Source organism: Miniopterus schreibersii (genome assembly GCF_964146895.1).
Source record: "Miniopterus schreibersii genome assembly, chromosome: 4".
Lineage (NCBI taxonomy): Eukaryota > Metazoa > Chordata > Mammalia > Chiroptera > Miniopteridae > Miniopterus > Miniopterus schreibersii.
In genome coordinates this window covers 42995506-43017816 of record NC_138105.1, presented here as the reverse complement: position 1 = coordinate 43017816, position 22311 = coordinate 42995506, and the positions used below count along the sequence as shown (strand labels likewise).

The following is a 22311-nucleotide window of genomic DNA, read 5'->3' as shown; positions in this document are numbered from 1 at the left end:
CTCCATGCAGCCTAGGTGTTTTAGGTATTAGGGCTATCGCAGCAAACCAAACAGACCAGAAAACAAAACAAAGCAAAACAAGATAAAAGAAACCGTGGCCCAGTGGAGTGGGAAGGTATGCCCTTGAATTTAAAATAATCTGTGAAGTAATTCAGCTGAAGCAGGCACTCACAGAGATAACTAAATGATGAAGTCCAAATGCTTCCCCACCAAACCCAAATCTCTGCAAAGATTGGGAGGCTCCTTATGCTTTCTGAAAGGAGATTTCAGCCAATTACTTTAGATATTTACAGGGTATGAGTTGCATACACTTCTGATCAAATGTTTAAAGGTGTTAGTGACCTAACTTTCAATAATCCAGATAAGTTTTAAGTGACTCTAGATAATAGTAACAATGCATAGCATTAAATATATATATATTTATTTTATATATAAACTATTTTACATATATCATCTCATTTAATGGTTATAGTAATCTTGTGTCTAAAGTAGGAAAGGTAACTCTGTTAGGCCTTTTTACACATGACTAAGCAAAGGTTATTGAATGGGCCAGAAAGGATGAAGCATGGACTAGAACACACTATTATGATTTTTAAAAATATATCTTTACTCATTTCAGAGAGAGGAAGGGATAGGGAGAGAAAGATAGAAACATAAATGATGAGAGAGTCATTGATCGGCTGCCTTCTGCAGGTCCGCTATTGGGAGTCGAGCCTGCAACCTGGGCATGTGCCCTGACTGGGAATCAAACCGCAATCTCCTGGATCCTAGGTCGATGCTCAAGCGCTGAGCGGCCAGGCCACACTTATTATTATTTAGTCCAGTGGCCTTTTCATGTTCTATTACATCCTACTGTCACTAGAGAGGCCTTCGTTTTTCAGTTGTGTTATTCCACAGTTAAATCTTCAATTGTTTAGTACAGAAAGTAGCAATTGAGGATGGGAGAGAAATAAAGACCTTAAATTATGGTTGGGGAAATCTACATGCAAAACCTGGGAGTGAGGGGTGTAATTTCCATTAAAATTAAAAAAACATCTGACTCCCTACTTGGATCTGGACTCTGCTAGGTGGAAAGGAAAAAAAATGTTTAAGACTAGATCCTGCTTTTGAGCAACTTTCTGACTAGGGGAGCAGGTCACACTCTAGAGACCTGGCCTCTGAAGAACTGATCAGGATTTACACAGGCAGGTGCTGGGAGGAAGGGCGATTCAGAGGATCAGGTCAAACAGAGGCAAAAAGGCATGCAGCTGATGGCCTTCTGAGAATTGAAGGAGCCAACAGTTTTAGTTTTATACACAAAAACGCTCTACTTATTCTTTTTAAGTAAAATATTCACCAGTAACGTGTCTGAAAACGGGAACAAAACTGACTTCTTTCAGCTGTGCCCGCCCTTTCAAGTTTAGAACCTATCCCTTAGGGGGGCACTCTTTAAGGTAGAAAAATCACTTTTTCTATGTACTGCATTAATATAACTACTATACTGTGGCGCTACACTGAGCAGTGAAATAAACCGTAAGCTTGTTTTAAAACAACTGAACAGCGAGGCCTCGGGTTGGAGCCAAGCCTGTGCCGCTAACGGGCTGTGCGATGTTGGGCCAGCACTTCTCAGGGGGCCTCCCTTCCTGTCTTTAAATATGACCCAAAGGCCCACCGTATGGGGTTTGGTGAGGGTGACTAAAATAAAGCCCGTGAAAGCCTTTCCTCTACCACACCTAAGATGCTCTCGTTACCTCGGGTTCTTCCCCGTCTTGCCATTTTGAGATTTGGTGCATCCCAGTCCAAAAGCCTGGGAGTCTTTCCTCATACCCACCCACACCCCTCACGGGCGGGGGCAGCTTCCACAGAGCGAGGTCTTGCAGGTGACGCCACCCCGTCCCGAAGGCCAGAGAACGGGGAGAGAAAAGTTCTGGTTTCAGCCAGGGTCAAAAAAAACCCACAAAGCGAGCAAGACCGAAAAGCATCGTCTGAGACAGTGCCCTAGGCGCATGCGCAGCGGGCGCCCCGCGCCTCGCCGCCTACGGGAGGGGGCGGATTGCAACGTGCACACGTCGGGCGCGCTGACGTCCGCGCGTAGCGTGCGCCACCGACCGGTGACTGTAGTTGCGGCGCCGTGCGTCGAGGTCGGCGGAGGCCGCCTGCCGGGGAGGGGGCGGAGCCTAGCGGAGGTGGGCGCGCTGGCCCGCGGCAGAGGGACGGCTCTTCTCTATAGATCGTCGCGTTCTAGTCACTCACTGGGACGTGTCGCCGTCGAGACAGACTTCGCGTTCCGTTTACCGAAGCAGCTTCCCTTTGGTTCTACAAGCGCCAGCTTAGGGCAGTGACTCTGCTATGTCGAACTCGCGGCGCAGGCTCCGCCGGGGCGCCGGGCGCGGCGCCGGGGCGGCCGGGCGGGACGAGCTGGTGTCGCGGTCCTTGCAGAGCGCCGAGCACTGCATGCGTGCCCAGGATTTCGGCACCGCTTACGCCCACTACCTCCTCGTGCTCAGCCTGGCGCCGGAGCTGAAAGACGATGTGAAGGTGAGAAGAGCCCTTCTTTCTCTCACTCGCTTGCAGATCCTCTGTTCTTCTCCTAAAAGGAAACAAATACGTAAATAAATTGGGAGAAGGGGCTCAGTTGAGCGGCTGGTGGTTGCTACTCATATTTACCTTTCAGTCTTGACTTCTTTTGTTCACGCCCAGCCCATCGGAACATCCTGTCTGCTCCACCTTCAAAGTCTCTCCCGAATCTTATCGCTTCTCACCACCTCCTCCTTTGCAAACCTGGTTAGGCCTCAGTCATCTGCTGCCCGCTGGAATAGGCTGGCTACTGGGCTTTCTCCTGCAGTTTCTCCTTGGCGCCAGCGAGAGCTTTTCATAACAAAAGTCAGATGACGTCACTTCTCTAATTCAAAACTCCTCACTCAAATTTCAAAGGCTGTATTGCAAAGGTGGCCTCAGGTGATCATCTCCCACTTTCTATTTTGAATTCTAGCATGTTTCTGCCTCAGGGCCTTTGCACTTGCCCCGGCTGTATACAGGAGGAATGTCAAGCGTTTCTATAATTGAATACATTTTGGAATTAACCTCCAGCATTCATTTGATGATGCATTCGTTTAGCTTCAATTTTTGGATTATTTGTGGCAGTTATTCTGTTGAAATGCTGTAGGTGTTTTTTTTCAGGTTATTTTAGAATTTATCTTAATTTGCAAAAATGATTTGATTTTGCATTCTGCTTTCAGCCTCAAGCTACTTAGCTTGATTTCACTCAGGGTTTCTCAACCTCAGGACTACTGGCATTTTGGATGGGATAATTCTTGGTTGTGGAGGGCTGTCCTGTTTGCTTCATCATGTTTAGCAACATCCCTGACCTCCATCCACTAGATACCAGTACCCTCTAGACATCTGTAGTTGCATGAATTTAGTGTGAATTTCAGAACCAGCTGGCTTAAAGGAGGAGAAGATGATATGTTTAGATACAGTTTGCTTTTCTAGGTAGCAGTAGAATGGATCATTTGGAGTGCATTTTCTCTCTTTGTTCCTTAGTTTCCTTTTGTAAAACAGGGACAATACCTTTTTTATAGATATTTAATGAGTATTAAAATTACATCTAAAATTTGTATGTCAATGCTTGGCATTCAGTGACTTGCTCTGTTTCCTACAGAACAAAGTCCATATTTCTTTGCCTGGGCCTTTGCAAAATACCTCTGTCTTTATTCTCATTTCCTGTTACTCCCGCTTCACGCCATATCCACACTTCAGCCATACCAACCTACTTACCTATCGATTCCCTGATCCATTTCATATAAACTGTGCTTTTTTTCCCTTCACACCCTAGAATCTTCCTCATTATTCTTGGCTCTCTAGTAAACTTCATCAGAATTGTTTCAGGTATTAACTCTTCTGTATAAAATACGTGAAGATGATTGTAAAATGTGTTCGTGATAAAGCTGGAATGACTAAAGCCTTTCCACTGTGTTGCAGTGTGGAGAATGTCTAGAGGGAGATATAATTAGAGTGAGGGTGACAGTAGGGAGACTGTAGTCCAGCAAGTGGTTAAAAAGTCCAGACTATGTTGTAGTAACACGGGATGGAAAGGAGGTGACAGATGTAAAGATATTGAGAGAGAATAGGCTGAGTTTGAAACTAATTGTATTGGAGTTAATGTAGCATTATAAGGTGACTTCATGGTTTTCTATCAGGTAGTACTTTATATCTGTGTGAGAGGAATATGATGGGTTTGTTTAGAACATTTTGAATTTTTTCAAAATTTATGTTAAAATGCTCTCTACAAGGCCTCTGTGAGGATAGGAACAGGATTTATGTTGTTCATGCTATTCTTTGCACACTGATTGTTGAGAAGATATTTGAGTTGAGCTGAACTTGAGTTGACTGAGGGAAGTTATGAGTTTGAGGTTCAGAAGAGAGGGTCGGGATTGGAGATGTAGATGTAGCATCCATCAACACATAGGTGATAGTTAATGCATTGGGGATGGATGAAAAAAGAGAAGTCCAAGGACAAACCCCCAAAACACAGAAGCCCACAAAAAGGAGGTAGGTGGAGAAAGTGAAATGGCAGCTAAGAGTAGGGAGAGTTTAGAGAGTGGTCAATCTGTCTAATTTACTACCATGAAGGTGGTAAAATTTGTTCATTTGTGTATTTGTTTGTTTAGCAAACAATGCCTTTTAAAGCTAAATAGAATTTAAGGTGATCGTTCAATTATAGTTAAGTTTTATTCTCTGGGGAATCTTCAACATGTATGTTCTTTCCTCATTTTTGTTATTGACTAATTTACTGTTTTCTCTTTTGTAAAGGAAACTTTTCAGTACACACTCTTCAGATGGGCTGAAGAGCTTGATGCTCTCAGTAGAACACAAGACTTACTTGGTTGCTATGAACAAGCTCTGAAACTGTTTCCTGATGATGAAGTGATTTGCAATAGTATGGGGGAGCATCTCTTCAGGTATGTAGTGATTTCAGATTACTCATAAGAATTATTCTGTATCACCTGTTTGAGCGGGATTTGATGTGCTGGTGAGGGATTTGCAGGCCAGATGAGTGGCATGAACGAAGGCACTGTAATTGATAGCATATAGTTGAATTTTTTGTCTGTCATTTTTTATCCTAGGATGGGCTTTAGAGATGAAGCAGCTGGGTATTTTCATAAAGCAGTGAAGCTAAACCCTGATTTCAGCGATGCAAAGGAGAATTTTTACCGTGTTGCAAATTGGTTGGTGGAACGTTGGCACTTTATCATGCTTAATGACACCAAAAGGAACACGATTTATAATGCAGCAATCCAAAAGGCTGTTTGTTTGGGATCCAAAAGTGTTTTGGACATTGGAGCAGGAACTGGAATACTAAGGTTTGTTGTACTTGTGTTTTAATTTATTAAGAACTGGGCTTAACTACTAAGAAAAATTTGGGGTTATTATTGAAATTTTGAATAATGAATTTCAGTAGTATTTTTACATTAATATTCTGGTTGAATCTAGTTTTTAAGTCTATTAGTGTTCTTCATGTCTAGTGTGTCTTCTTAATCGGCTGGACGTCATAACTTATTGTATGATTTGTTTCTTGACAAGAATATTAGTTCATTTTTTTAAATGTGGAATGAATAATGGTTGTGTTAAGGAACAAAAGGAAAACCGCATGTTTAAGTATTACAATTCCAAAAAGACAGTGGATAATTTTTGCTTGATGGAGCACTTTTTCCTCTTGTAGTATGTTTGCTAAAAGAGCCGGAGCGCACTCGGTGTATGCCTGCGAGTTATCCCAGACCATGTATGAACTTGCCTGTGATGTAGTGGCAGCGAACAAGATGGAAGCAGGGATCAAACTCTTACATATGAAGTCGCTTGACATAGAAATTCCAAAACACATTCCTGAAAGGTATTATAATGTGAATTAATTTTAGTATTTATGATCCACTGTTTTATTTTTTAAAAAGTAAGCTACTTATATTTCTGGCTTCTAGTCCCAACAGAAATTTTAAAACCCTTATACTGTAAAGTTATAGATATAGGATAGTCTAGCATAAGATGAGTTTTCATAGTAAGGTCATATTCTTGATAATAAATATTTAAAGATCTTGAGAAAAATTTATGTCAAGGGACTTAATAAAGGGACCTGACCTTTAGCCAGTTTATCTTTGTTAATTTTAGTGTTCTAGTAGTAAAAATAGATTAATACCTCCTATGTGGTCAATAGCTATTTAAAAATTCCACTCTAAAACATGATTAGATCAGCTTTGGTGGACTTACTACATTTTGTGTTAATATGCTTGGCTAAATTGAAAGTTTTGGGAATTTCAGTTGTCAGTGGTTTGGGCCCTTTCGATGCTTTGAATATTATCTCATAAGTCCTGGCTTTTTAGTGTGTTATCTTTCTTTGATCCATATTTCAAGGGTGATGGGATTTTAGAGCTAGAAGGGATTTAAAATCTTCTGGTCCAACACTATCATTTTAAATATAGTTTTCTCTAAGTAGTACTTGCTTTACTACCTCTCCTGGGTAGTCTCCTCATCTTATTTAAATTCAGTTTATATTGCAATGGGGCTTATATTTATACTCTTGCCATTTGGACTATGATTTTAAAATGTCTTTCATATATGTATAATAATATTTATATTGACATAGTACTTATGCTTTTCCATGGTCTCTACATTTGCTCTCATGAAATAGAAGTCCTATTAGATTGTTGAAATAGATATTGTACCCATTTTATAGAAACAGACAGTATCCTGAATTGTCTTAGTCTGCTCAGGCCACCGTAACAAAGTACTGCAGACTGCATTTATTTTCTCTCCGTTCTGGAGGCTAGAAGTCCATGATCAAAGAGTGCTGGCAAATTTGGTTTCTAGTGAGTTCTTTTCCTAGCTTGCAGATGGCTGCGTTCCTGTTGTGTTCCCAAATGGCCTTTCTCTGTGCATCTGAGGAGAGGGAGAGATCACTGGTGTCTCTTCCACTTTTATAAGGACACCAGTTTTATCCACCTTTGTGATCTCATTTAACCTTAATTACCTTCTAAAGACCCTCTCTCCAAATACAGTCACATTGGGGGTTAGGACTTACATGAATTTTGGTGCTACACAGTTCAGTCCATAGTATGAATCAAAGATACCTTAATTTAATGTATACATTTTTCTGCCCTGGCTGGTGTGGCTTAGTTGGTTGGAGTGTAATCCTGTACACCAAAAGGTGGCGGGTTTGATCCTGGTCAGGGCACATACCCGGGTTACAGATTCCATCCCGTCGGGGTGCTTGTGGGAGGCAACCAATCAGTATTTTTCTCATATTATATTTCTCTCTCTAAAAAAAAAAAAAAAAAAAAAAAAAAAAATTAAGTAAATACATTTTTCTCACAAATAGTATTGTAGAGGATCTATTGGCTTTGAATCAGGAGATGTGGAGTCCAATACAGACTCCATTATTAATTTATTTTGACCCTGAACAAATGTAGAGACTTTAAGATGTTGGACTAAATGTTTGCGATACCTTCCACTTTGTAAATGTATGTAATTATAAATATTGAAAATTTGTGTCTATATAAAATACTGGTTTTAGGCACTGGGGGATACCAAAGCTGTTTGCTCAAGGCACCTACGATCTAGATAGGAAGATAAGGAATAGTCATGAAACTTTTTTATCTTCTAACTACACAAATGAATGATACCGTAAGTGCTAAAGAAATTTAGAGAAGGGAGAAATAAATCATTTTGGTGTGTCTTTGAGTGAAATTTTTTAGAAAGAAATAATGAACACAGAAGATCAGAGCTCTGTGGACTAGACTTTTGTGAAAACTCACAGGTAGTGGGTAAAGCAAGAGAAGTAACAGGAGAGGCACAATTAATGTGTAAGAGGTAAAAGTGGATAATGAAGGTAGAGAAGGATTTTGAGAGGCAGGGCTTCTCGCCTGCATTCAATGTTATTTGTAGATCAAGGAAAATGAAAACTGAGAGAGAGTATTCTTTTTGATAAGTAGGGGAGTCATTGATGGTGCGGAGTATTTTTATATAGAGTGTTGGGGGTAGAAGTCCAATTAGTCAGCATTAAAGAGAGGGACTGGTAAAGTTAATGGGTATGGGCTACCCTTACGGATTTCGGCAATGAAAGAATAGTCTGAGGGGACCGCAGGGTCAAGTGAAGGTTGTGTGCCCGCCCCCCCAAGAAGTTTTCAGTGGAAGACAGAGGAATACAGAGGAGCCTGAGGAACATAGAGTCAAGTTCTTCAGGATTCAAGAGTAGATATTAAAAACGAAATGTATTAGGAAATTTTACTGTGGACTGTTTCTATAATATACTCTTCCTTTTTTCTCTCAGCTTTGACATCTTTATATAAGAGCATGATATTTTACTTACATATATCTTTAAAAAATCATTCTGTAGAGTGTCCCTAGTTGTAACAGAAACTGTCGATGCAGGTTTATTTGGAGAAGGAATTGTGGAGAGTTTGATTCATGCATGGGAGCATTTACTTTTGCAGCCAAAGGTAAGCAGCATTGAAAATACTTAAATTGGATTAAGAATTCATTATTTTAACTGATGTTTATTGTGCCCCTACTGGAAAGAAATCCATTAAAAAAACATTTAATAACATAATGCAGTGTATACTTGTATGCCCAAATTGGGTATACAGGCAAAAAATACTCCAGGAAGGAATTCATAGGAATTGAGATTATATTGTAAAGGGACTGACTATTGAATTCTTGAGCAGGGTTGAGAAAAGAAGTATTTTCAGTCTCACAGTCCTCACTGCTTGGATTTTTGGCAATTTATCAAGAGAGTATAGTAATAGCTGTCTGGGTACTAGTTTTAAGGTACTACGTAGTTGAACCCAGGCTAGTAATTGGACAGAATTAACTCTTATAATTACTAAATTATATTTTGCATTAAAACCCTTTACTGTGGCCTATACAAATTGTAGATTTGGTTTACATAATACATATTATGAATAAACTATTTTAACATGTAATAAGAATTCACTACTTACAGAAAGTGATTTGAGTTTAAATAGCTACAGGTTGAAAAGAAGAACAGTTTGTTTTTTAAGTTAGGTAATGGTGATTTTGGTTTCTCAATTAAAGTCATATCCAATAGTTTTTTGCTGTCTATACCCTTATAACTCCCCCTTCCCTCTTCCTTCTCTTCCTGTTTATAATGTAAAATACATATATATAGATATATAGATATATAGATGAAACATATATATAAATACATACATATAGCAATGAAAATAAAATAAATGTTTTAAAGAAAAAAACTTTAACCTGCTTATCTTTGCCTGTTATTTTTTAAGTTTTTTCTTGTTTTTATAGCATGTCATCATACACACATATTTTCTCATACATGTAACTGAATATAACTTTTATTGTTACATTTTTAGACCAAAGGTGAAAATGGTAATTGTGGAAAGTATGGGAAAGTTATTCCAGCAAGTGCTGTTATATTTGGCATGGCAGTAGAATGTGCAGAAATCAGAAGACATCATAGGTAAGTGATTAAATAGCAAAAAATTAAAAATTATATTTTAAGGAGTAGACTATATTTCAAAGGTTATTTAATGAATATTTATTTGGAAAAGAGGTTGTCGTTTTCTGACCTTTAAATTCATGATATATTTTCCAGTCTTAATTTTCTTTTTGAATTTTTTTAAACTTTAGGATTCTAGGATTAAAACCAGCTTTCAGTTTTTTAGTGGGGCAGTTATGGATTAAAACCCATTGACTAAAATAAGAAACCATGAGTCTCTAATTATAATAAATAGATTAATAAATATATCAATGAGGATAAAAGGGAACTCCTCCTTACAGTTGAATGCTGATTCAAAATACAGAGCTAATGATGCAGAATTGCTATTTGTAATCCTCATGGAAAAATGCAGGCGAAAATTATGAATAGATGCTACATCAGAGGGAGGGATTTTATGGGGACCAGGGTGGTTATATAGTTTCAAACTATCTCCTCACAAATTACTACCAAAAAAAGGTTAAGGATACAGGGAAGAAACTTAACATCAGTGAGATTCCTCCAGATTTGATACTTTGAGGATATATCAATTATGCAGTATTACATCCAGAATGTATAACTTTTATGTAATTGAGGAAACCTCAGACAAACCCAAGTTGGGGGCCATTCTATAAAATAACTGACCTACCTTTTTCAAAAATGTTAATGTCATGAGAGAGAAAACAAGGATGAGGAACTGTTCCAGATTAAAAGATATTAAAGACACTGGACAGCTAAATTGAAATCCTGATCCTGTATCAGGGAGAAAAAACCTCTACGGGATTCATTTGACAAATATTGAATATGGGCTGAAGATTAGAGAATATTGAATTTGATAACTGTAATATGATTGAGAAAATATCCCCATTTGTAATAAAATGCATTGAAGTATCTATTAAGGGGTAAATGAGCATGATGAATGCAACTTACTCTTAGATGGTTCAGAAGAAAGACTATATATGGAGAGAAGAGAGAATATGATAAAACAAACGTGTCAGAATATTAAAAAAATTTGATTAATCTGGTTAAAGGATGTGGGCATTCTTTAGACTATCCTGGAAGCTTTTCTATAAATTTGAAATTTTCAAAATAAAGAGTTAAGAGCAGAGGAAACACCTAATACATCTGAGCAACATACATACATATTATTAGACACATAAGTATAAAGAGAAAAGGTATGAAAGGATACACATTAAATATAACAGTGAAGAAATGGGGACAGAGGGCTACTGTGAAGGTAGACTTACTTTTTACTATACTGTTTGAAGGTTTTAACAAGTTTATATTCATTTATTTTATAAGAAATTAAAAGGAACTTATTTGTCACATCCTTGTTTCTGTAACTTGTGACTTTGAATTGAGTTACTAAAATCATTAATAATTCCATTGATTCATCTTTTGAGGTATAATAAAATAATTCCTAGTAGACTATTTGAACTTCTCAAAGTCAGATACACTAATAAATGAATATCTCTGAGATGAGATGAGGTTGGAGTATTTCCCTTCATAATATGGTGTTGCTAAAATGTTCGTGAAGTGTTTTTTATAATTAAAATTTTTATTGACATCAATCATTATTACAGCAAGTACATAAATCATAAGTTTATGATTTGATGAATTTTCATGAAGCTGATACACCTGTGTAACCAGTGCTCAGATCAAGGTCCAGAACATCACCCACACCCCAGAAAGTCCTCAGAAAGAAACCCCTGCCAGTTACCGGCACTCGCCCCACCCCCAAAGATTAGCCGTTATCCTGACTTCTAACACCATAGGTGATTTTGCCTGTTTTGAATTTCACACAAATGGAATGATACAGTATTTTTTTTTCTGTGCCTGGCTTTTGTCCCAACATATCCATGTTCTTGTGTGCAGTTTGTTCATTCTCATTGCTGTGTAGTATGCCATTGTATGAATACACCACAGTACATTTGTCCATTTTAGGCAGCTTTTTGGGCACTGGAAATAGTACAGCTGTAAACATTCTTGAACATTCTTTCGGTGATCTCGTGTATTAATTTTTGTGGGCCATATTCCTAGAAGGTTTCTATATTGAGTAAATCTGGAATAGATTATGTTCAGCTTGATTAGGTACTATGAAAGTCTTCCAAAGAGGCCTTATTAATTTTATTATACTCCTACCAGTAGTGTATGAGACTGTATTCTCACCAGCACTTAGTATTGACTTTTTTTCTCCATTTTGATGTTTGTGTAGTATGGTTTTAACCTCATTTCCCTGATGGCTCATAAATCTGAGCAACTTTTCATATGTTTATTGGCCATTTGGATATGCTCTTTTGTGAAGTGTCTAAGTCTTCTGCCAATTTTTGTTTTTCTTTTATTAATTTGTAGGAATTAAAAAATATATTTTGGATATGAGCCCTGTGTTGAACAGATGTATTACAAATCTTTTCTATTCAGTGGTTTGCCTTTTTCCTATCTTACTGGGTATCTTTTGATGAACAGTTCTTAATTTTAATGTGGGCCTATTATGTTTTCCTTTATAGTTTGTGATTATGCATAAGATTGTGTTTAAGAAAACTTTGTCTCTGAAGTTTTATTTCATTTTTATGTTTATTTTTGCTGGATTCAGTAATAGATGGTGCTACTTGATTCTATAAAAGAACCCCATCTTTCTCCCTCCGCCCTCTTAATTCCTGTCTCACCAGGGTGGGCATTAAGGACATTGCTGGGATCCGTTTGCCAACAAATGTGAAATTTCAGAGTCCAACTTATTCTTCTGTAGATACCGAAGAAACAGTTGAACCTTATACAACTGAAAAGATGAGTCGAGTTCCTGGAGGATATTTAGCTTTGACAGAGTGCTTTGAAATTATGAGAGTAGATTTCAACAATCTTCAGGTAAAAATGTTCAACTACCATTTTTGAGCATTAAACTTCATCTGTTGTTTAAAATCATTAATACATAATACAGTCTTATTTTATGAGATTACATGGAATTCCACTTACTGTATATAAAGAAAAGGATTAAATAACTAGAAGTTCCTCCTGAAATTCACTTTAAAAACAAGTAGCCAGAAAAAAAAACAAACCCTAAGATTTGTTGGGAATGTAAAATGTGCCAGGTGTTTTTACATCTGTTCCTAGGTTGCTCTGACAACAGTGCTGCAATACAGTCATACTTATCCACGTGCTATACAGATGTGAAGGGACTGTTGCTTACATTAATTTCCCCTAGCATGTGAATGCAGGGGCAGGAGTTCTAACCTAGAAGTTTCTGACTGTTCTGAGTGTCATGCTGCCATCTCAAATTAACAGTTAATTCCTTGAAATGAATAGTAATCCACGTCTCTGGATTGTATTATTTGGGTGACCAGCCATCTCAGTTTGCCTAGTACTGAGAGGTCCCTGAGATGTGGGACTTTCATTTTTAAAACTGGGACAGTCTTGTGCACACCAGGACAACTTGATCACCCCAGTGTATCTGTGTGTGTGTGTTGCTGAGGGGCGGAAGGAAGGGATGTACAAAGAAAATGCCCAAAGGAATTGAGAAAAGTTACATAAAATCCTTCTCTGAAGCTCTTAAAGCAAGGTTAAATGTTCAAGTACATAAATTTTTTTATATGAAACCTGCCTTGGGACAGAGGACTTTATGATTTTTATAATTTAATTAAAGCTTCCCCCGATTAGTTACTAGCTTTTTCTTGAGGTGGTCTGGAGCTAAGTGAACATTTTGCCATTGCATACTAAGGCTGAACTTCAAGAACATTTCTTTCCTGATATCACATTCCAGTAGAGAACAGCGTGATTACAACTGCTAAGTAACCCAAAGCTATCCTTTTCTTACTTCAAGCTTTTCTTATTTGAAATTTTTTTGCCACAGTAAAAAAATACATCTTATTAAGGGTTTAATTTTCAAATATCTGCCTGTTTAGTACTTTCAAGTAATACAGAATAGAAAGGAAAAAGAAAAATGTCTTTTTTTTTAATTAATCCTCACCTGAAGATACCTTTCCATGGATTTTTCAGAGAGAGTAAAAGGGGGGGGGGGGGAGAGAGAGAGGGGGGGGGGAGGGAGGGAGGGAGGGAGGGAGGGAGGGAGGGAGGGAGGGAGGGAGGGAGAGAGAAACATAGATGTGAGAGGGACACATCGACTCGTTGCCTCCCGAATGCAACCCGACCGGGAGTGGGAATCAAACCCAAGATCTTTCAGTGCACAGGCCAGCATTCTAACCACTGAGCCACACCACCCAGGGCAAAAGTGTCTTTTTAAAAATATCTAGGCCCTGCTTTCCCCAGGTCACCAGTTTCAAGTGCATCTTTTTAGACTTGACTTCTCTCCTCTCCCTCTCCCTCCCCCTCCCCCTCCCCCTCCCCTCCCCTCCCCCTCCCCTCCCCCTCCCCCTCCCCTCCCCCTCCCCCTCCCCTCCCCCTCCCCCTCCCTCTTCTCCCACCCTTTTTTAAAAACAAAGTCTCTCTTGCTTTGTCACTCACTTCCTTCACTCAGCAATACAGGGTGGGGCGAAAGTAGGTTTACAGTTGTTCGTATGGAAAATAGTAACAATAACTAAGAAATAATAATACCAGAATAAACTCTGTGTTTCGAGTACAAACATCTGTAAACCTACTTCTGCCCCACCTGTATATCATGGACTTCTTTCTGTATCTGGGATATGCATCTGCTTCTTTCTTTTAGCTACATGTATTCCCCTATGAGATATTGGAGCTTCCTATCCACTGTGCCTTTCCTGGTTCTAGATGTGCCAAGAGAGTGACCCCCCCAGGGGCTCTGGCAGGACTGAGGACTTGCAGAAATGGAAGGTGATATGCTACTGGGGCATGTACATATTAAATGTATAAAATCCTCTTACATTTTGCAGGAATTAAAGAGTCTTGCAACTAGGAAACCTGATAAAATTGGTGTTCCTGTAATTAAAGAAGGCACACTAGATGCGATTGTGGTTTGGTTTGCACTCCAGCTTGATGACGAACACAGTTTGTGCACAAGTCCTAGTGAGGAGTCATGCTGGGAGCAGGCTGTCTACCCCGTACATGACCTTGCAGGTATTATTTTGTCTTAATTTTTTTTTGTTCCTTTTCTTAAACTTGTTGCTTCAATCCTCTACGCATTTGAGCCATCGTCAAAATTACTTTGAATGTGAAGTTTCTAGTCAAGGGAGACTGAGTGCATCTTTGAGAATTTTCTTTCTCTATTTTAAAAGCAGCTTTAAATAATAGATGTAGCTGAGAAGAGAGACTAAAATACAACTGTGCTGCATACCACTCACAGATGTCTATCATTAAACCATTTCTTCAGCTCTGATGACTCTAGTTACCAGTAGGTAAGAGAAATGCTAGTTCATTTTTAATGGAACATAGTGGGTAAAGCTACTTTTAATGCAGGAGTTCTTACCGCTTATAGAATCTGATGGCATCTGTGGAACCCCAGGTGATAGAAATGCACACATTCATGTAAGTACACAATTTTGCAGTTTTAGAGAGGTCATGAGTCCATGGCCTTCTCTAGGGAAGTTCTGTATTAAAGATATTTTTTGTATAGAATTTTTTTTTTACCAGCTGTTTGATGGGTTTCAACGTATTTCACAGCAGTTGTATTGCATAGAAAAATTCTGCCCTTTGAAAAGGCTATTTCTGTTTCTCCTAATCAAGGATCTGATTTGGCACAGTCATCCAGTCATGGAATCAGCACAGTGTTTCGTTAGTGTGGTGTTTTTGGAGTCAGGTAGATTCAGATTCAGGTCTCAACTCTGCTACTTTCTGGTGCCCTGGCTGGCCTTGCTGGTTGTTTCTCAGAGCTTCTGTTACGTGAAGTGTAAAAATGGGATTATGATGCCTCCCTTGCAGTACTGTTGTAGGGATTATTAGAGATAATGGATGTAAAATGCCTACCTTAGTGACCGGCACTTAATAAGTGATATTTTCTATTTGTGTTTATTCTAAGCCTCTTATAGTAACTTAGACAGATGGTCTTTTTTTTTTAATCCTTCTTAGTGAAAGGACATTTTAAATGTTTAAACACGAGAATAACAATTTGTATCTTCAACTGGCTTTAGTGCTGATAAGGGATTGCTATTGTGCATTCACATTTTAAAGTTTTATCAAGTGTGAAAGCTAATGGAAAAGAGCATGATATAGTCTCTTGTAGGACTTAGTCTTTCCTTATATTTTCAAATTTCTAAATATGCAAGGCTGTCATTAAGAAATATTACTGATAAACTTCTTTTTGAATACTGTTTTGTTCTTTTAGAAATTACTGTTAGAGAAAACAGTAATGTCTCTTTAAGCTAAAGTTAGCTTTGGTATTAATCTCTGAATTTCATCATCTCTCTGTTATTGTTGGCTTTATTACCAAAGAACTTTGAGAGTTCCCTGTAGCCCTCTTCCCCCCCCCCCCCCCCCAGCTTGGGCACGCAAAAGAATAAAGATTGTAGGAAAAGCATTAATACTGATAGTTAGGGTCCAATAATGTAGCTCTTGAATCTCTGTTAGGCTGAGTTAATTGAATCTTTAGATTTCAGTGTTTCCCTTTGTAAAAGCAAAGATATTTTCCTAGTCTTTTTTTGGTATAAAATGAATAGATTGATTCACTTAATTCTAATAAATTAATATAATGCTCCCTACAGTGATTTAAAAAATGGAGAGGGTTGGCGGGATGGAAGGACAAATGTGTTTATATGATCATAAGACTTATAAACACTGGAATTCATCAAGTATAATTTTTTTCTTTCTTTTTTATGAAGACTACTGGATAAAGCCTGGGGACCATGTGATGATGGAAGTGTCTTGTCAGGATTGTTACTTAAGAATCCAGAGTATCAATGTCTTCAGTTCGGAACATGAAATGGATGTTGGGAAAAGTTGTACCAAGAATAAAGACTTGCTTTCTTTAGGAAATGAGGCTGACCTCTGTAGCGCCCTGGCTAACCTCCAGACCAGTAAACCAGATGTTGTGGAGCAGACATGTGTACTGGAATCCACAGAAATTGCTTTGCTTAATAACATTCCATATCATGAAGCCTTTAAAATGGCAATGAGGAAAGTATTGTCTGCACTGACTCCAGAGAAGCCGTGCCAAGCCATGGATACCCACTGCCAGGACAGTGAGATCAGCTGTGCAAGTGGACAGGATAATTCTGAACAGAGTGCCTCTGAGCCTTTCTATGTGTTAGATGTGTCTGAAGGTTTCTCTGTTCTGCCTATAATCGCTGGCACACTTGGGCAGGTTAAACCTTACAGTTCTGTGGAGAAAGACCAGCATCGTATCACTCTGGACCTCATATCTGAAGCCAATCACTTTCCTAAAGAAACACTTGAGTTTTGGTTGAGACATGTGGAAGATGAGTCTGCTGTGTTGCAAAGGCCAAAATCAGACAGGTTGTGGAGTATAATTATATTGGATGTCATTGAGCCATCTGGGCTCATTCAGCAGGAAATAATGGAAAAAGCTGCTATATCCAGGTAAAACAATATGTAACTGTTGGGGTTTTTTTTAGCTGAAACTTTATGTAAATTCTTTTAGTTCTTTAATGACATAACTACAGATGAGTCATGATCTTCTATGTTCCTCAAACATTGCTTTTCAGGACCTGTGACTTCATACCTTTCTCTTTGTGTGAATGTAATTACTGGTATTTTCCGTTAAAGGACCCCCTGCATCGTAGATGTGAAGAGAGACTGGTTTGGGATTGGACTGCCCATATATATAATATGGGAAATAAGCAGCCTACCAGACTTGACCTAAAGTGCTAAAAAGTTAATAGGAAAGGAATAACAAAGATAAGTAAAGCATTGGAGTCCATTTTTAGGCTAATGTGTACATAGGACTTACTAAAATTTAAATGATCATGTGCTTCATATTTAGTGGAAGAAATTATCCTAGTTTAGGAGCATGGCTTGTTCCCATCAGTCTGGTGCCACTGCATTTAGGAATCTCTAACTTTCCTTGCTGATTCTGTGCTAGTCAAATGACCTGGTTAAGATTTGGCTTCCTATTAGCTAGTCTTTAGGGAGAACTGTTACTAGAGCAGCCTGTTTACCTATTGTAAACTTTTCCATCAGCGTTTTATTTGGAAAGTTTCAAAATTTCAAATTTAAAAATTGCAAGGTATTAACAGTGAATGCTAGAAAACTCTTGTGTGCTGGACCATTTGATAGTGGTTGGCTTCATAACTTTGACCCTTATTTTAACAATTAGCATGTGCCTCCTTAGAGCAAAGGCTTTCCTCTACATAATACAAGAAGAGGATCACACTCAAGAAACTTAGCATTGATAAAATACTATTGTTTAATATATAGTCTGTATTAAAATTTCCCCTGCTGTCTCAGTAATGTATTCTTTATTGCTTTTTTCTCACCAATCTGGAAGTTCAGGTTGAAACCAGCTTGGACCATTTAGTAAAATTGAGGACTATTTAGTAAAATTTAGTAAATATGTCAAAATGAAAATAATTATTTGGTTTAAAGTACTTTAAAGTGTCCTCCACCTCTGCTTCATATGATGGCATTAGGTGATCTATCTATCCCTCTCACATCTCCCACACAGTTCAGGTGTGAGGAAACAGATTATATGGATGGGTGTGGGTGCTGCTTTGGTTTAACAGCCCTAAATTGCATATAGGAACTAATATCTCCCATGGGGGTATGTTCCCATTTCCAGCAAAAGGAACACTTCGTTACAAGTTAAACCACACTTAGGGAAGCCCAAAGGTAGTGCAGCTTCCCATTGGGCATTTACAGTTTGTTCATAGTTCTCTCAGTCCACTAATTCATCATGATTTAGTTGTTGGTATTGGTAAATGTAGGGCATCACGACACTTTTTAAAACACTTTTCCCTCTCTAGGTGTTTGCTACAATCTGGAGGCAAGATCTTTCCTCAATATGTGCTGATGTTTGGGTTGCTGGTGGAATCACAGACACTGGTAGAGGAGAATGCTGTCCAAGGAACAGCGCGAACTCTGGGATTAAATATAGCTCCTTTTATTAACCAGTTTCAGGTAAGTGCCTGGAAGAGTTAATTCAATCAGGTGGCTGTTATCTGCAGTTTACCATATCCCTGTAGTTTTGTAGTCATTGTGTTTAGCTGGATTAAGATGGTAATCAGTTTCCTAGAGCAAAGGAACTTATTCTGGATAAAAATCAACCTAGGGAAGGACAGGTGCCTTCAGGGATGTCCAGGGAGAGGTTGATGTATCTGTGTCCTCGCTTTCACCATGAACAGTTGCTAATCTCTAATATTTGATTCAGACAGGAAAGCACTTTGTAAACGTTTCCTTTTTATTTCAAATGAGAATGCTAAAGTGATGGGACAACTTTATAGCAGTTGATTCTCAACCTTGGCTCTACAGTCATGTGCCCCATAATGATGTTTCAGTCAACAAAGGACCACATACATATCCAGTGGTGGCCCCATAAGATTGTCAGGGAGCTCAAAAGTTCCTGTTGCCTAGTGACATCATAGCCATGGTAATGTCATAGAGCAACACATTACTCATGTATTTGTGGTGATGCTGGTGTAAACAGACCTACTGCTCTGCCAGTCACATGAAAGCATAGCACATACAGTTACAGTAGTGGGCTGTACCATCTAGGTTTGTGTAAGTGCACTCTGTGATGTTCACGCAACAAAATTGCCTAATGATGTGTTTCTCTGAACGTGTCTCCCAGGCTAGGCAGCACATGACTGTCCTTCCAGAACTACCAATAACTAGATCCCAAATGCAGATCAATCTGATGTGTGGCCTGAACACCCAGACTTTAAAACCTCCCTAGGTTATTTTAATTTGCAGCCAGAGTTGAGAATCACTGCTTTATAGAAATAAACTTTATTTTTCAAACAAAATCCACTAATAAGTTGTTTGGTTGAATTTGGCGTATTTTCTTAAATTCAGTAATTAATGTTATACTATTTGCTTGTTATTAGTTCATCTTTCACACGTAAGCACATCATTGATTTAAAAACTTGAGCTGTTTGGCTTAAAAATTTAATCTGCCTTCATAGAAGCAAAGAATCTATGGATAACTGAAACCATGGTTTAAATAAATTATTTAACCTGCCTAAACTTTTGTTTATTCTTCCTGTAAAACTGGAATCATGAAATTTCTTATACCTTAAGATTGATGTAGGAATTGAATTAAATGAAGTAACAGATGTAAAAAGCATTGTATTATACTGAGCCAAGAACATAGCAATCAGTTGGTGAGCCTTGGCTACAAAAAGAGTTGAGTAAAAGTGAAATTTGTACTTTTTTTAGGTACCTATACATGCATTTTTGGACCTGTCCTCATTGCCCTGTACACCTTTAAGTAAGCCAGTGGAACTCTTAAGACTGGATTTAATGACTCCATATTTGAACACTTCTAACAGGGAAGTAAAGGTAACGGAAAATAATCACTCTTGTCATATGCAGAATTATCTTAAACTAGGTAATACTTTATGTACATAAAATTGTTTTAGCCACTTTCTTTGAAGATGTGTTACTTCTTTTCTGAACAATATCCAAAAATGGGCTTGGGTAAATATTAGTGAATTAAATAGGTTGCTATTAATCTGAATTGGTTAATTAAATATATTTTTAAAATTTGGATCTAAATTTGACTAAAAAGGCAAAGACTTACTTATTCAAGTCTATTTGTTCTGATGAAATTTTCACAGTTTCTTCATTTTCCTAGGTACGTATTTGTAAATCTGGACAAGTGACTGCCATTCCATTTTGGTATCATATGCACCTTGATGATGAGATCAGGTTGGATACTTCCAGTGAAGTCTCCCACTGGAAACAAGCTGCAGTTGTTTTAGATAGTCCCATCCAGGTGGAAGTGGGAGAGGAGCTCGTGCTTGATGTCCAGCACCACAAAAGCAATGTCAGCATCACAGTGAAGCACTGAAGAGCAGTTTTTTGATGAAAACTGTTTACGTAGAGCAAGTACAGAATTTTTCTGGTCTGAATAGTGGGATTGTAATCATAAAGTGGGGGATGGTAAAGACTTAGTTCCTTGTATTGGTGAAATATTTTTTAAAATTGACCTTAATAAAGTGTATTTAAAAGATACTACATTATTGTGTAGCATTATTACAAAAATATTTGCTGCAGGCTTCCTTCCTGAAAAAGACTGTCATGAATTTTCACATTAGGAAACTTTGTCTTTATTGCTCAGTTTTATTCACTGTAGATTAAATTTTACTAAAATACTTTTGCCTACATGCTAAAGCTATAAAGGAAGGATTTTGAGTCATCTTCATTGTCATGTGTAAGTAAAGCAAAACTTAATATTCAGGTTATCTTGGCTTTTTTTCTTAAATCCAAACTTGTAACTGGAAACATCAAAAAGTTGGCTTCCACTGAAGACAAGGTTATGGTGACCTATAAATTACAAGCTTGCTTCTTTTAAATACTAGGTGTACTTCTGAAACTCCTCAGGTTTTGTTTTTGGAATACAAACTTACATAAGAATTTAAGCTATAAGCTAAATGTAACTTAGAGTAAAAGAGCTAGGAAAGAAAATCTTAAGAACCCAGCACTTTCCCTGGGGGTCTGCTTTGGCAAAGAAAAATGTAAATGTTGATAAATTCAAGAAAGTGAAGAAGTTGATAAATTCAAGAAAGAATTAAACCTAAACCAGTGTTTTTCAAAGTTTCAAAGTTTTGATTTGGATGCACAGTAAGAAATATATAATAATTGGTCCAATTTCTAAAGACTTGAAATAGATTACTAAGATTATCATGCCTTATATGTACTACGTGCTCTTTGTAAGTAAGATGCAAAGAAAATAAGATGTACCTTCTTTCCACGTTGCCTGTTCTCGTTACCTCTAAGATAACACCAACCAGCTTTACTTTCAAAAGAAATGTTTAGTTTATAATAGTGAACACAAAAAAGACTTTGTACCTAATTACTGTAAACCAGTATATATAGGGAATGTGTGTAAAAATATACAGCAAAATCTCAATATAATGTACTGATTTGGGCGAGGGGGTGTCTGTGAAAGCCGAAAGTCCATTAAATAATAAAGTAGGTTTTCCAAATGTGTATGTTAAAAAATTGACAAATTCGTTTACCTGTTTTTATGTAGACACCTTTGTGTAATTAAAATTAAGTATGTGTGAAAAGTTTAATTGCACAGAGAAGTTTTCTTTGTGCATTACAGTAATTTTAAATTTATACAGACTAGGTCTAGTGAATGGGTGCATTCACCGAGACTCAACAAATGCACACAGCTGGGGCGTGGCTTGGTGCATGTGGGAACATCTGCCAGCATGGTTAAAACTGCTACAGAAGGTCAGGCCAGGCAACAGGACCTATTACCATGCACAGTGTGATGTGATCACATGATAATCACTTGCCAGACATTGTTTATGAGCGGTGACTCTTGGATTTAAATGTGTAGATAATAGTTGTAGATATGTAATATTCATTTATGTCACTATAATTAATAGTATTTTTTTCCCTAACATATGGCCTATAAGCTAAAATTGGTTAAAAATAACAGTGAATTAATAACCAGAAATACCTGCTAATTTAATTATAAGCAAATCTTGGTTAAAAGCATTTTAAAATTAACAGGGTGTTAATTTTACATATGACATACAGACTAGAAATTTTGTCCATTAAATTGAGGTCCACAAAATTGAGGCTTTACTAAGGGTTTTGAGAAATAGTATTTACCATTGCTATTTGCAACATACTACTATGGCACTTTCTGTATTTTATTTTTGGTATAAAATGTTAAATATGACCGACCCAGTGGGTTGTGAGAAACTCCATCCCAAGTAATGTTTCATAGTTTATAGGTTTACATTTGCTGACACCTTTAATAGCACAGGAAAAGTAGACTCCTTTTCTATCAC

General features: G+C 37.7%; 1 protein-coding gene across 1 annotated transcript; it reads left to right on the top strand.

The window, feature by feature from the left end:
- The first annotated feature begins 600 nt into the window (after positions 1-600).
- Positions 601-21577, top strand: PRMT9 (protein arginine methyltransferase 9). The gene is made up of 12 exons (XM_081134065.1): positions 601-2517; positions 4792-4940; positions 5106-5342; positions 5702-5869; positions 8366-8468; positions 9363-9469; positions 12154-12346; positions 14326-14509; positions 16207-16924; positions 18307-18460; positions 19718-19840; positions 20136-21577. Exons 1-12 carry the CDS (start codon positions 2329-2331, stop codon positions 20349-20351), a joined length of 2541 nt encoding a protein of 846 aa, XP_080990191.1. The 5' UTR covers positions 601-2328; the 3' UTR covers positions 20352-21577.
- The last annotated feature ends 734 nt before the right edge of the window (positions 21578-22311 follow it).